The sequence below is a fragment of the Corvus brachyrhynchos genome, unplaced genomic scaffold (assembly GCF_000691975.1).
Source record: "Corvus brachyrhynchos isolate BGI_N302 unplaced genomic scaffold, ASM69197v1 scaffold202, whole genome shotgun sequence".
In the NCBI taxonomy this organism is placed as follows: Eukaryota; Metazoa; Chordata; class Aves; order Passeriformes; family Corvidae; genus Corvus; species Corvus brachyrhynchos.
The window spans coordinates 1,245,584-1,261,850 of NW_008238132.1; the positions used below are offsets into that span (position 1 = coordinate 1,245,584).

At 35.8% G+C, this 16,267-nt stretch overlaps 1 protein-coding gene across 1 annotated transcript in view; it reads right to left on the minus strand.

Moving 5' to 3' along the window:
- Positions 1 to 861: 861 nt before the first annotated feature.
- The window catches only part of PCDH17 (protocadherin 17), a 100,658-nt gene continuing 85,252 nt past the window's right edge, over positions 862 to 16,267 (minus strand). Inside the window, exon 6 of the mRNA XM_017733653.1 lies at positions 862 to 5,963. Coding sequence (XP_017589142.1) covers positions 5,281 to 5,963 — 683 coding nt within the window. The 3' untranslated portion in view covers positions 862 to 5,280. The remainder of the gene's footprint in view (positions 5,964 to 16,267) is intronic.

The window sequence follows — 16,267 nt, forward strand, 5'->3', positions numbered from 1 at the left end:
CATTACTAACTGAAGAAATAAGCTTTCAGCTGCATCCACGTCTTAGACTCAATAAAGGATAAGGATAGGGTATTTATCCCATGAGTGAACACCCTGAAGCAGTAATACGTGGTTGGCTTAAAGGAGATCTAAGAATCTCTGTTTGACAGACTGGCCACTTTCCAAATAAGAAATCAATGACTCTGTATTCTGGGTAAAGAAAAGCCAGGATGGTTTATGACTTGTTCTGCATATACTGTGGATCCAGCCAAGCTCTGAATCACCCACAGTTGAAGACAGTAAAAGTAACATCCCATGTCCAGTGAGGTCATCAGTAGCATAAGGTACATTCTGTCAGGACTCTGCAGACAGTGGCTTGCTAGATTTTGGAAATCAGCCTATAGAAAGACGAATATACTAGCAGGAAAAAGGGGAGATAACATTGTTGTGTTTCAGTGCCTAGGATGGGAAGCTAACTGGATGCAGCTGGTTTTTTTTCTGGCAAGGAGACTTGCAGAACAAATGCAGTGGGTAAAAAGTAATTGGGTCTGCAGAAATAGCACGCACCTTCGTAATACCTGTAGTATTCTGAACAAACTGAAATTCTATTTAGTCAAAACCAATGTCTATATACTTAATTACTTTTAAAAAAAGCCCAAACAAGCAAACAGAAGTCAAAAACCCTAAAAAATCTGGTATACAGTCTTTACACTATTTGGTATGTCATTGCTATGATCACACAGGAACAGACAGAGAGGGCCACACATTCTGAGGGATTGATCATAATGCTCAAAGACATCAAAACCCAAACAAACAAAAGAGGTTAATGAAAGTGTTAAATTATAACAACAAACTCAAAAAACCAGACATAGAACTTAGTGATATTTTTCCCAGCAATTTGTCACATTGTTTGCAGCAACATGAATAAAATTACTCACACTCTTAAGAAAGACACATTAAAAAAAAAGACAAAAACCAATCCTTTGCATTCTTCAGGTTGTCCTTCTCCATTTGTTTACTCTCCTGCTGGGCTGACAGTCTTTGAGGACTTACAACCCTACCCCATTTATAATGTTTTTGGTGAACTCACACCAGTGTACTAAACCAAAATAGCCTTTATTCAGCTCCATGTTTCTGTGAGCAAATAACAGCCTGTAGGGATTCGGTGCATCAGCTGCTTAAAAGATAAACCTGCCCAGCTTGATGAAAACTCTTCGCCACTTTCCTGTTGAGAGAAAACGGTTACACATTTCTAATAAATGGAGCAGGAACTGTCATTTTTTTGGCAAACTGATAACTAGCTGTAACAGTCGCATTGCCACAAGTTGCTTTTCCAAAGTAATTACCATCAGGCTCCCTGTGGTATGCAGTGTTTAACACATTTCTTCTGCGTTAATGAATGCAAAAGCAGGCAACACCACTATTAGTAATCGCTTTTTATTCGTAGTCCTCATTTTCCAGATAGGTCACATTAAACACAGCCATTAAACAATAGCGGTTGAGAAAATCCATACAATGTATGCTGCTTTTGTTTGGTTTTTTTGTGTCATTCACCAGTCATTGGTGCAACTTTGAGCCATATGGGGAGACAGGGGCTGATAAATGAGAATGCCAACCTGTATCACAATTGGGCCAGAGAAGTCAAAACCTTAATCAGATTTCATTCAATTACACTTCAAGTCAACAAATCTTGATAGCCAAAACTCCCATTTAAATTAATGCAATAATAATTGCTGCCTCATGTCAAAAGAAAGCAGTTAAACAATAATGAGTGGGTGTATGTTATGCTAGCCTTCAGACACCTCCTTGACCTCAGCAATTTCCCTTCCATTTGACAGCAAGCAACATAAAAGCTTGTTTGAATGGTGTATCTTGCTCCACTATGAACAAAGTTTGACTTCTAAGGGTAACTTGGATTGGGAAGCCTCTATTCTTAAGTGGAAAATCACAGTTCAGGAGACTCTGTTTCCTCATAAATATGCCAATTAAAAAAAAAAAAAAGGGGTCTGATTTTGAGTTCTGATTTGATTGGCCAATTGTATAAGGAACTCCCAGTTGCTGGCTTTTGTTAATTAAAAAGATACAGAATGCCTTATTTGCTATTCACAGTGTACAGTACAAATTTATTAGTTGCTTAACTTGCCTCCCTCAACTCCAACTTTCCTTTTATAATCTTGTGGCAGATATTTCCTTTCAGTCTTATAAAGCATGTGTGTAAAAAATGAGAGAAATAACTCATAAACTTTATCTTTCATTGCTGCCTCTTTCTCCAATAGTGATAGTAGAGATACCATGGAGAAAAAACACTTTAAATTCTTTTGTGTGCAGTACGTCCTTCACAGACAATCATGTTAATTTTGACTGAACCAGCACAACTCACATTGTATAAGCTCTGCTGGTTTATTGGTTCATTATGAATCCATTTGAAATTGTGAAATAAATTTTTTAACCTGGGATATTCTTATACTGGGAAGGAGAATGCCAGAGTTCTACAAAACAAGGCAGTTGAAAGGCAAATTAAAGAAAAGCAAGATTTCCTAAACTCCTCTATAAAGCTGTGAGTCATGAATTCTGAATTACCTCACAGTGGCAAATAAATAATCACTACTAAATATAGATAATGTGTTAAACAGCTAAAGCTAGTAAATCACTAGTGACAGAGAGCCTTAAGGTAAATTCCTCTTACATTGGCACAGCCCTTTCTCAGAATGTTGTGGTTTTATGTCTTCAGAAACATACAATGAATTGTACAATTGGTTACTCAGTGTTAAAATCATTTATAAAATACACAAATCTCCATCACTTGACTGCATTTACATACTGGCTTAGAGTTTGCTGAATAATGGATCTCACTGGCAGAGCTAAAGACTTGGTGCACAGACACTGAAGTGATGGGCACCACGGAAATACGTAGAAAAGACTGATCAAACAATAAGAAATCCTCTCCACTATGGAATTTCAAGCTATCAAGCTATCAAGCAAAACCAATCTCGGGTCTCCTGGCCAAAAAAAAAAAATAAAATTATATAACACAGACAACACCACATTTTAGATACATAAATTGTCCAAAACATGGAGAGTAGCTTGATAAGACATGTACAAGATCCTTCCTTTTGCATATAATTGTAGACTTTTTTTAACAGGAGCCAAAAGCAAACTGTCAGAATTGCTGTCTCCCAAAGACAATTCATTGTAGGACTGACTAGCTAAAATCACCATTTAAATGCAATCCCAAAACTAAAATAGGCTGTTGGGTCAACTTTTTTCTTGAACGGATAAAAAACTATGGCTTGTGGTATTTCAGATTGCCAACCCCTTTTATAAACATTTTAAAATTACAGATTAAATTTAAGAAACCAAATACATATATTTTAAACAATGTGCCATAGTGGTATTTCCAGCAGAGTATCTGAAATATATAAGGGACAAATCCTGAGCCAAACATTTTATTCTTCTGCGTTTTCTTGTACTGTGGAAGTTCACTTGTTCTTTTCTAAATTCCACCTGAAAGTAATTTTGAGTTTTTCAAATGCAATAAAAACACTCTTAGGAAACAATAATAAAAAGTAGAAACTATATCCCAAGTTATTTTAAGTTATTCTGCAAATATTATTCAGATCAAGTGAAAAACTGACTAAAAACACCCCCTAGAATAAGCAGTATTTATCTAGAACTGCAGTAAGCAATTGCACATGCTAAAGTATCAGATAAAATACTGCTCATGCCACATTGGAATTGGCATAGGTTTCAGCTCTATAAACTTAATACCAAAACTTTGAAAATGGTGGCATCTCTGAAGAAGTCAATCAAATATCCTACATTGAACAGGCTGGCTGCATGTGTTGGGAAAAAATCCCAAGGAGGTTCCAGATGTTGCTTCGAGTGTAATTTTTGTTATTAAACATGGGTTTGCAATAGAAGCTTCTACAAGGACTTGCACATAACCATGACTGATGGACGTATTTCTAGGCTGTTCAGTTAGCTCCATCAGCTCACTCAAACACATTTTGAACAGATTATGTACTGCAGTACTTCGTAGACCATACATTAAACAAGAGACTTTGCTCTGAGGCGCTGCTTCCCATATTCCATGGGGAAAAGGAAGCAGGAAAAAACAAAACTCATAGAGTTCGACAGCTACTGAGGCAACACTTGCCATTTACAATATAAGCCCAAATATTTTTGCAACACAACTATATATTAATTTAATAAAATACACAATATAGCTCTTATACACTCAACAATTTGGCTCATATGCACTGAATCTGCAATAAATCAATAAAAATATGTCATTTGATGTAAACACACTGAATCTTCTTACATTTGCACATTTAAATGACCATGTGATTTTTGTGGATGTCTGACATTTTCACTTTCCTGAGCTATTTTAGTGTCCACAAATGAATAAAAAAGTGTTAATAATGTTAATTTCTTTTCTGTATTACCCTTAAAGTAACTCTTTTTTTCCCAAACTTTATTTTACTTCCTTTTCTTTTTCTTTGAAAACTCACCACTAACTATTTATAGCTTTGTTGGACACTAAAATGCTAAATAGATATTAAAATCCTTTTTTTTTTTTTTCCTTTTATCAAGTGAATTAGCTTATGTGTGTGCAGGACAAGATGGACTATATACTTTTACATTTAACCTTAATATGATATGTAGTGTTTCATTAATGATGAGGATATGCTTTCTTGAATAATGATCTGGAATGGTTCTTTTTGATTTATTTTTTTTTTTTTCTTTTTTTCATATTTGTGGCAGATAACTTTGTACATAAATGTTTACCACAAATGAATGTTAATGTTTGGCGTCGCTTGGACTACTACAAGAACTCTTTATAGGACTTTCAGTAGAAGCCTGTGGTGGCTGCTGGAAATTCACCACAGATCAGCATTATTCAACCCTGTTTTTCTTGGGGTTTATACGTAAACAGTAAAGTCAGCATCAGCTATTGAGGACAGTCTTAAAGTATCAGACGTATTTCCAGTCCATCTTTCTCACACCTTCCTATCAGATTGTCAAAATGGCACTGTCTTTCCTTCTTTCATTTTGTTCTTGGTGTACTTGACTCTGTCCTAATGAAAGTTTGGTCAAAATGAAACCAGTGTTATCTGTCAAAAAGAAAGAGCAGTGAAAAGAACATACTTGTGGGCACTTCAGATGTTCACTAAAAGCCTTAAAGCAGCATTGGTCTTCCTTCATTCCTGTAATTCTGTTACAACCAGGGAATTTATTTATTTATTTACTTTCAATCAGCAGAAGAGGAATGCAACTGCCAGCCTGTCCTTATTTTCCCCCTCACTTTCTGATGGCCACAGGGTCGCTTCCCCGACAGTCCTGCAAGAGCTTGTCTATTTCTCTCACAACTTCCTCAGCATCCACCGACTCCCTGCCTAGATCCCGGGCTGAACGGTCTAACTGCTCCAGAACAGAGTCCATCTCACTTGAGTCTCGGCTCACTCGGGAATGCACGTCTGCAAAGGCCCTAGCCATCTGATCTGATGCAATGAAGGAAGTGTCCTTTGACTGTTTACTGGGCGATAGATACTGACTGTCAGTTGACAAGTACTGGCTGCTTGGTTCAGCCAAGGCTCCTGATTTCACTTCACAACCATCCAGTGGTCCTTTTGTTGAGGTGCAAGGCTCAATGCATGTCTTGGTTGGGCTGCTCGATGCTGAGGGAACCTCCTGAAGCAGAGGACTCAGGGCACGTTTGGCTTTTAAGTAAGGTTTAACATTGGCAATGAGAATAGTGTGCTCTCTCTTGTCTTTCCCAAATGTACAAAAAGTCTTTTTCCCAGTGGGATTCACAGTTTCATATGTCTCAGTCTCAACGTTAGCTTCAACTGTGGGTACAAAGAGATTTGTGCGATAATCTGCATTCTCAGCCTGACTGGCTGCAGGGAACTGTGGCATCCAACACCTGTCAGAATGACCAAGCACTCTGCATTCATCTGTGCAGTTAACACATTCTTCTTGTTCTGCAAAACAAAGGAGAAAGAGAAAAAACTCTAATTATAAGTGGATTTATTTAGACTAATGGATAGGCTATGATCATCATGTGATGGGCTTACTTGACATCTGGTTTCTTAATTATGGAGAAAAAGAAGAAGCTATAATTAAAATATTTCAGAAGGTTTGCATAAACCTGTTAGTTGAGACAATAGATTTATTTAACTCTGTTCTCCACATATTAAAGCATTCACACAGCCCAATGGAAGTATAAAGGGGTCATTAGAGAATCATTCTCAGTGGAATTGAGCTTCATCTGTAAACTAATCTGCTGTAGAAATCTTTTAGGCTTTGTTCTGTAAAACTCATACTAGAAAAGAGGGAACAGTACTTAGGGAACTCAAAAGGAATTATAAGGATTAATTTTTCAAATCAAATAACTGAGCAGTGACTGCCTTCCTGGAAATACAAACACTTCATAAAAATCAGCAAGCTGTTTTTTCTTTTTTTGTCACCTCCATTTCATTTGTAATTGTTATGTTCTATGACAGACACAAAATAAAAAGGTTTTCTTAAAAAGCCTACTTTTCCTGCTGAGAACAGAGAACTAGAATCTTCCATCAGTATGTATTAAATACAAGCTTGTCAAAAAGTGCATATTGCAATTTTATTAGACATGAGTATGGATCATGTAATCAGTTTTCCCCTTTATTGTTTTGGTGCAAGTAAGTGAAAATGGATTTGCTCAATACATACAATTTGGAAGAATGACAAACCGTGACACACTATTTGAACTGATGATGTTTTCAGGTAGGATTTCTATATCCTTATTTCTTTCAAAGAATATAATTAAATGAGATCCCTTTGTTGCACTTTTAGAACATAAGTTTTAATACTTCCTATTATATAATTCAAAGAAAACTTTCTGTTTTAAAAACCGTGGCTTGTGTGTCATTTACGTTTAATAGTTATATTTGGGCCAATATTTAATGTCTTATACTTGTACTCACAACTCTAACCAATTACCAGGAATAAGAAAAATAATAAATAAAATAAATCCTTTTATCATGTCTAGGTTTCAGTTAACTATACATTGATCTTTAGATATTAATCATTTTTCTTTCACAAAATGGGCAGACGGGTTCAATACCCATTTTATTTGAGGAATTTAGTATTTTAAAAATGCCTGGAGTTCCATTTAGGCAAAAACTGTTAGTATACCTTTAAAGATAAGGATGAAACACACATACAGAGACATAAAACAAGTCTTCAGAAAAGCAGAACAAAAATGTTGACCCAAAGATGGGGAGAATTTAAACAATCATCATCTTTCTAAATTAGAAAACAAATTCCTACTAATCTTATATCACTACCTGATTAATGGGTGATTGTACTGCAGAAACATGAGAAAAGAAACACCAAAGGTGCTACGGGAATCCAAGAGTGTAAACGGTTTTCACATTTCTATAAAGATATGAATAAATAGGACTTAAACTAAAATTGTATTGTGTCACAGTGATATTAAACTGGGATAATTTGCTCAGAATTGATACTTGTTAATGATACAGTTGTGTGAAAAAGTGTCATTCTGTATATGTGAATCCTTTCTTGAAGACTTTAATATCTAATTCTGGTGCAAGCCCTGAAAAAATACCAAAAGCAAGAGAGAATTAGGTACAGGGACAGCAAAACAAAGTGATTGTTGAGGAAAGGATGTAACAAAAAGGCTTTAAACATAAAATTCATAGAGGTGAGTCAGCCTCAGCTGTGTACCTGGTAAAATCATGGAACAGATCTTCCTGGAAGATGTATCAAAATTTTTGGAAGATGGGGAGGTGATTAGACACAGACAACAAGGCTTCACTGAGGACCGATTGTGTCTGACTAATCTGGTGACTTTCTACGATGGAGTGACTGCATCAGTGAACAAGGCAAAGTCTTTTGTCAGGCCTTTGCTATGGTTAAGTATTTATATAGCCACAATATTCTTGGTGCTAAATTGGAGATTGATGGATTTGATGACAGACTGTCAGGTCAGTAAGGCACTGGCTGGATGGTCACGTGCAAAGAGTTGCAGTCAATGTCCAAGCAGAAACCAATAATGAGATGTGCCCCTTCAGGGTCCACATTGGGAACAACATTATTTACTATCTGCATTAATGAGATAGACAATGGAATTGAGTGCACCCTCGGATTACAACAAGCTGAGTGGTGCATCTGATTCACTGGAGGGAAGGGATGTCATCCAGAGGGACTGTGACAGGCTTGAGAGGTGGGGGCCAGTTGAACATCATGAAGTTCAACAAGTCCAAGTGCAAGGTCCTGCACCTGGGTTGGAGAATTCACCAGTACCAACAGAGACTGGGGGAAGGATGGATTGAGAGCAGACCTGTTGAGAAGGATTGGGGATACTGGTGGATGAAATCTGGGCATGAGCCAGCAGTGTGTTCTCGCAGCCCAGACAGCCAGTTGTGTCTGGGGCTGCATAAACTGAAAGAAAGCAGATTTATATTGTACATGAGGTAGAAACTCTTTGATATGAGAGTAGCGAGACGCTGGAAGAGATTTCCCAGATTAATCGTGGATGTCCCATCACCGCAAGATTTCAAAGTCAGGTTGGACAGGACCTTGAGCAACCTGATATAGTGATGGACATTCCTGCCTATGGCAGATATTTCAAGGTCCTTTCTGACACAATCCATTCAATGATTCTATGATCTCCAAGGAAAACTAATCCACACACTGGTTTTAGTATACAATAAAAATTAAAATTACCATGACAAAAAGCAGGAGTAAAATAACCCCAACCTTGGGACTGTAACACAGTGGTAAAACTGAAAAGAATTTAAGGAAGAAATTTAAGTTTGTTGAGTCTGATTTTATTTCACTTGAATGAGATGGCATCGGTATGCATAACCGCAGACACAACATATGTGTGGCAATTGCTTAATGAAATGGGAGCCATACAAATGAAGGACATAGCTATACACCTCATTCCACCCATTAGTTCACCTCCACTAAAGTTCTCTGTATCTAGTTTTCCAGAGCTTCTACAGCATCAAACAGCTGCTGCTTAAAACAGCCATGTGAAACTGCTGCTCTCTCTGTCTCTCTCTAAAAAAAAATCTCCAACCAACCAAACTCCTCCTTCTCCAAGGAAACCCACCCAGAAACATAAAACTCCACAAAAACCAAATCAATATCTTTTTAAAAACATCCTCACCTTCCTGATCCTTCAGAGTAAATTTGTGGCAAGCTCAGCCTCTAGCTTTAAAACTGGACTTACAGAAATAGGAGAAATAGGTTTTTTCTTTAGGATTTTCCTTAACAATATCTGAAGTTATTTTTCTCTTACATGGAATTCATGACAATGCTGAGTAAAACCCTTCTGGCACTTTTAAAGGTTTACCTAAACAACTAATCAACTTTCTAACTAAATTTTATGTTGTAAGCTTAACTATCCTTTGTATGGATATTTGTAAACAAGTTTGTTGCTTTATAACAAAAGAGAAAAATAAAACCTTGCTGCATGTTAGCTACCATAAAAAGCTCAGAACTGCACTATCAATGGACCAGTAATTTTCTCTGATCCTCTCTTTTCAATTACTCTATCAGAGCAAGATCCCTATTTGCTCCTTCCTTTCTCACATAAAAATAACCCAAACATTACAGTTTATTGCATTATACCACAAAAAGGCCATCTCTAGAAGGAAAACTCTTTCTGTCTTTCAGGTAGTAATGTCATATTCTCTTAAAATACATTAAATAAATGTTCATATATATCTATATACAATTCTCTGCTATCTACATTGACAACACTATCTATATATATGTATATATATGAAATATAGAACACGGAAATTCTATTTTGACACTGACTCTTTTTGTAAAACTCAAATGAACTGTATTTCTTTAAAAAAAAAATATTCCCTAAACTAAGACTGAAACGAACAAACTCAAGATGAAAGGTAAAGATCAGAGAAGTTCTCAGTCACTGGAAATAAGTACTGTAAACTTATTCAGTAGGTATTCAGTACTGTGGGAAAAACTATGCTTTGAGATTTTCAACACTCATTAGGTTAATTTATTGCAACCAAGTTATGTTTGAAGATTTCCATTTTTAGCTTTCACATGTGCACACACATACACTGCTATGAGGAGGGGCCTTACACAGTGTTTAGATTATTCATTACTGCCAACAAAAATACAAATCTTACTGGCTATCTCTAGGTAAAAGAGAAAGATATATATCATATAGCATATATATGTTACATATATATTGCATGCTGTATCTTTTTTCCCCTTCTCATTTCCTGTATTTGTTAAAGCAATTTTTATACTTGCATTTCTACTCACTGTATCGACTAACTCTCCATTTCTGCTCCCTGGACATCGTAGCAGCGACTGAATTAAATATGAAGGCAAAAAAGAACAAAAAAAAATACTGAATGTCCTTGAATTGAAGCCCACCTGCATTGCATGAGCTTTGGTGCTCTAGCCCTGAAAATCTCTGTCTTTTCATTTCACTCTTTTATGTCACATCACAGGGAACGGATTTTGAGTATTGATTATCATACATTATAAGCTGCTTGTCTTGCCATTAGCCTGTAATTTTGACTGCTACAGCTAGCACACAGTGAAGAAAATCGAACAGGGACTTTTGTACTAGTAGCAGAAACTACAAACACGAAGTGAACTATCACCACCAAGGGCCAAATTAGTACACACGAGAAAATAGAATCAATGTAAAGGTAAATATATAAATATATATATGTAAAATAGGTCATATGCTGTGCTGTACAGCAAGATGTGCTGGTAGAGTGATATGCACCATCGGTCTTTATCTCTGGGCTTGTCTCCCCCCTGTTGAAAATAAACCCTTAACAGTGCACGTGTGTACAATAAACAGAAGCAGTCTAGAGGTTTTTCTAACTCTCTGGAGCTTTAAGGGTAAACAGTCAGAAGTGCTTTATGCACTTAGGGGAGAACATACACTAAAATAGAACTGCTAAATTATCAGCCGTAGAAAGAAAAGGAAACAAGATATCTGTAAACAACAGTCGCCTGGATAGGAAACATATTCTGGATGGAAATTTAAAGATGGTGTAGGGTGAAAGCTATATTGGCAACATATAAAATGCAATGCAAGGTATGTATTTTGGTGCAGCAGAAGACGTATCTTACATATTTTATTCTATTACCAGAGGAGCTATATTTAACACCATCCTTCCATAGCAAGCTAAAAGAAAAAGAACCTTTTATTGTGGTATCTACAATTTCCTACACTTTCTTTATAAATATTGTGAACAGAATTAATTATGGGTACTGATTTCACCCTAAATATATTGCACTATGAAGTTAATTAATTAATGCTTTAGATAGCTGGCTCCTTTCAAAGGATAAAACAGATACATCTTATTTTGACTCACTAATTATATTAAATTTGCATAATGATAACAAAGAAGAAGCTCAAGAATTATTACTTTTTAAAGTAGTGACTCAGGGTGGACAAAACAAGTCAATAAATACAATATTTTCTGCAGTTTAACTGGACCCTAATTATTTAAACTACACATACATGCAAGGCAGAAAAACAAATGTAAAGTAAACATCAGCATGCAAATATTTCCAAGAAATATTTTATGTACTATGTTTATAGGATGAAGAACACTATAGTCTGTATTGAAGTACTCCATACAATTTAATACTAAGTGTCAAGATTCCCATATATGGGATGTCAGACTATAAATATATGTATATACACATATATATATATATGCTTTTATATATATTTATGTAAATAAATGAATCTACGTATATTTAATGTCTGATTTCCCCTATACATAAGCCTGGATATATAACTAGGTGCAGACTTAGACCTACACCTAAACCTATGTCATCCTATTCCTCACAAAACCTGTAAATTATTTTATCAAATTTTATCTGGAATTAAACAAGGCAGACAGAGTTCAGATCATTATAATTTGTAGGATTTGAACTGATAAATAGTCATTCAAGTGCATTCTTTTCTAAGAACTTCCTACAAAATATTTAAAAATGTAGCTTTTTATTGCCATTTGTTCACTGATAAAGACTAAATAAGAATATGGCTAGATAAGTACATGAATAACACTAAATATTTTAAAGTGTCAGTAGCTTTTGTTATTTTTCATTGTCCTAGGAAAGCCTGTCTTTCAGATATCCTTTTTTCTCTTTCAATGGGAGATGTCTAGTTTTTACTATTGAATAAACACCTTCTTCTAACTGACTGTTTTTAAAATTCCTTTCTATAAATATGGAAGTTAAAAATAAGCATTAATTTTCAGGGATGGTTCATAGCTTGATCCAGTTGACTGGAATGGCTATCAGCTAACAGGTTCAAATAAAAAATAAACCAGACGACCCATTTTAAAATGTATGCCACCTTCTGTTTGAAAACATACCTTCACTTTTACAATGTGTTATTCTTCACTGCATTACAGAGAATAGTAAAGAACATCTTTGATAACTGTTTTTTCATGACAAAGATCTGCCTATGAATGCATACATAGAGTTCATACTGACTTGTCTAGGAGATTGATTCCTTTCACTCTTGATGTTGTGAATTTGTGTTCATTATTGAAAATATTTCCATTTAGAATTTACTCAGTAATGAAACAAGATGTAAAATTCTCTGCAGGTTATATTTCTCTGGTCTAACACACTGTTCTTTACTGTGAGGGTGGTGAGGCACTGGAACAGGTTGTCCCATCCCTGGAAGTGTCCAAGGCCAGGCTGGATGGGGCTTTGAGCAACCTAGTTTAGTGGAAGGTGTCCCTGCCCATGGCAGGGCGGCTGGAATGAGATGATCTTTAAAATCCCTTCCAAACGAAACCATTCTATGATTCTATGTAAAAAACCTCCACCAACACCAGTACTTGGTTTAGACTAATAAAATAATGTTATGCTTCATAATTTTAATACCTTAAATAGATATGAAAGATCTGTATTTTCTGTACATATGTGTAAGCAGATGGACAATAAATGCCACATAATATCTAACAGAGAATGCAATTAACTCTGCTTTTCAGAACTTCAGTAATTCCTAAAATATGACCAGAAAACCTCACAGAATTTACATTAAATCGTGGGTTACCTTTTTTGTTGTTTGTTTGTTTGTTTGTTTGTTTGTTTTAATTTGAGGCAGGCAATTGTCTTTACTAAAGAACTGGAAAGACTATATGTAGATATTTATTACAGGAGAAAAATAATGTGTGCTTTGGCATGTCCTAAACACTGGGTCTATATGACATGTCTATTGAGAACAATCAGTTAAAGCACTACTTCTGTGGTTGGATTTCTGTTTAATTACAATTGATTTTGACATAAATGAGCAGAGGTAAACAAATACTTCTATACTTCTCTTGCTGTTATTAAACAGAGCTGTCTCCTATCTGAGTATTTATATTGGCTTGTCTGTTTAAAGGCTCCTTTCAGTCAGGCAAAGCAATTATGTAGCTCAGATTAGCAAAATGACTGGCAGTAAAATAAGAGTGGACTGCCACATTTTTAAACCTCTTGGATCTCATGTTTTTCTCCTGGTATTATAAACACAAGCTTCTGAGGTCTATAATTCTTACCTAGTTTCCCACAGGTGATGTTGGGTTTTTGTTTGGTTGTTTTTGTTCGCTTGTTTTCTGGACACAGGATAAAGACAATATATGTTTTATATTGTTATGACATGAAATGCTTCAAAAGCCATAAAAACATGATGGCCTATGGATTTAGTTCTAGTTCACGTTTGTCCCAGACAATAAATATTGGAGGAATATTTCAGGATTACAGGGAGCACTATGGAAAATTTAAAACATTTCTTACAGAAGTATGCTTTAATTAAATGCTTATAATTTAATGACAATCACATATTTTTATTAAAAAAAAAAATATAAGAGAAAGAAAATATTTATGTTACCTGAAAATTTTCCATCTTCACAGCGGGCTGGTCCACAGATCCCAACAATGGGTCTTTGGCCTCTGCCTTGCTGTTCTGGAGGCAAATCAGACCTGTGAGTCACAGACAGGGATAGGCTCTGCTTCCAAAATTCACAACGTCAAAACTTCTGCAGCAGAAAAACAGCTTCTACCTGTGGTCCAGACACAGCTCATGGCCCTTGAATTTTTTCATTATTTTTTCAATGGTAAAATCTCACATGTTTATAGTTGGCAATAAACTAAAAATGTCTAACTTATAAAAAGCATGTCTCATTTCTTCCTAATAGAGGAGAAAGAGAAGGATGGACACCCAGTCTTGATTTCCAGTGTTTGCCTGTAAGTTGACTGGACCTGACTCAAATCTTCAGTGTAAAGACCATACGACAGTCATGAAACAGTCATTTTGGTCTCTTCGCCATCCCACATAAAAAAAGTCTTCCTAGCCCAGGGCTGAAGGGAACAAATATACAAAGGCTAGTTGTGCTCGTCCTGCACTTATCTGAGAAGCTACTGGGAAACCTGAGCAATATGACACATTGATAGTTTTAAACTGTAAATCTTTGTTGCAGAGCCCCGAAGCTGTTTCTTGAGAAAGAAGGAAAACTAAACTGCAGTAATTAACAGAGGAGAACAGCCTCGTGGATCTTTTAGAAAGCACATTTTTAATATAGCTCATTTTCACTCTTGATCAAGGCAGTGCCAAAGATATTACAATGGGATTGTTTCACCACTAGCATCTACAAATACAAGGATTCCTAAATCTGAAACCTAACTGAATTTGTGTAATCGTTTGCACAATTTGCATGATATTCACATTCTTTTTGCTAACTTTATTGTGAGCTAGTCATAATTACAGTATCAATGATTTCCATATCTAATTTGAAGCATTTACTAAATGCTGCATACTGTAGTGCGGCAGTGTTTAGTAATCTAGTCATTAACCAGGACCATTGTGAGCCATCCTATACAAATATTAACAGACTGTGTAGTTAGAGACAAAAGGTAAGAAGTGATTATGACAAACAAAAGCAATGAATGGGAAGGAAAGACAACATTAATGAAAATATAATCACGCTGTTGACATTTCCTGAAAATACCAATATAAAAGCTCCATAATTTAAAGGAGCTATCCCCATCTGTCACACCATCAAGCCACCAACGATGAGCTATATGTTACACCACTGAACCTTCCTTACCCATTGCCAATTATCTCAGTATACAAATCTTTAATTAGAAGGCAACAAGCTTTTCACTTTGCAAGCTTGCCTCAAATTTGGATACGACAACTTGTTTACAGATATTGCCTGAGGAGGGTGCCACTGAGGAGACATGACAGGCTTATGAAGAAATCTTTATGCTCTTTTGATGTTTACTTCCTGATTGTAGGTAGACTCTGTTGAATGGAAGTCTGTCAGCTTCTGTGTAGGAGCCTGATTTTCCCAAAACAGAATCAATGCAGTAATGCTCTTCAAATGCTGTTTTCCTTTGCAAAGTCTCATAAAAATAACTACAAAGGCTACATGGATGCTGAACCATTCAAAATCTGGCCACTTTGGTGAAAGAGAGTATTTTCCTTCACATTCCTGCCAGTATGCCTGGATTTACATTAAAAATCTCCTTTAACAGCCATAATGAGACCATGACTGTTTTATACTCTTAGATGGAAAAGCCTACTGGGTATCATCCCCTGGCTTCAAAAGGTTGATGTCCCAAGTGGGTCATATACTTTAGACTTCATGGAAGGTACAATGCATCTGACTGAACAGGAGGAAGAACACTTTTCATGATGCTTCTCTCAGAAAAAACTTAAGGTTGTCTAGACATCTTAAGGACCTCTTACTTAGAGAAATTATTTAAGAGTTTCATATAGAGTCTTCCCATGCTAAATAACATATTCATTATTGTATGATGGTCCCTTAGACTATTATTTAGGAGATTACTGGTGTGTTATTACCACTTTCGAAAGAGATTTGTGGAATGGGATTACCCTTGTGCCAATTTATGAAGAACCCACATTCTCTTAGCAATTTAAGCTTCATAATGCTATCCTACTTAACTTTCTGCCTGGATAGTGCTCCAATTAGATCAATCAGAAAGGATAATTAAGGATGCCTTTTTCAAATCTGACTCTCTAAATATAACTAGTTTGGTGAAGAGAATTATACATGTAAACAGATTCAACACCACATTTTCAGATACTCCATGAGCAGTGAATTAATTTCTGAAGGACACGTACTGAAGATGCCTTCAGAATATTCATATCTTCCTTTTCCCTGATCCTTCATCAAGAACTCTAAGTTACAGATCGCTTTCTTGTATTTCAAGGATTGAAGAGATTATTGATATTAACACCACTAATACA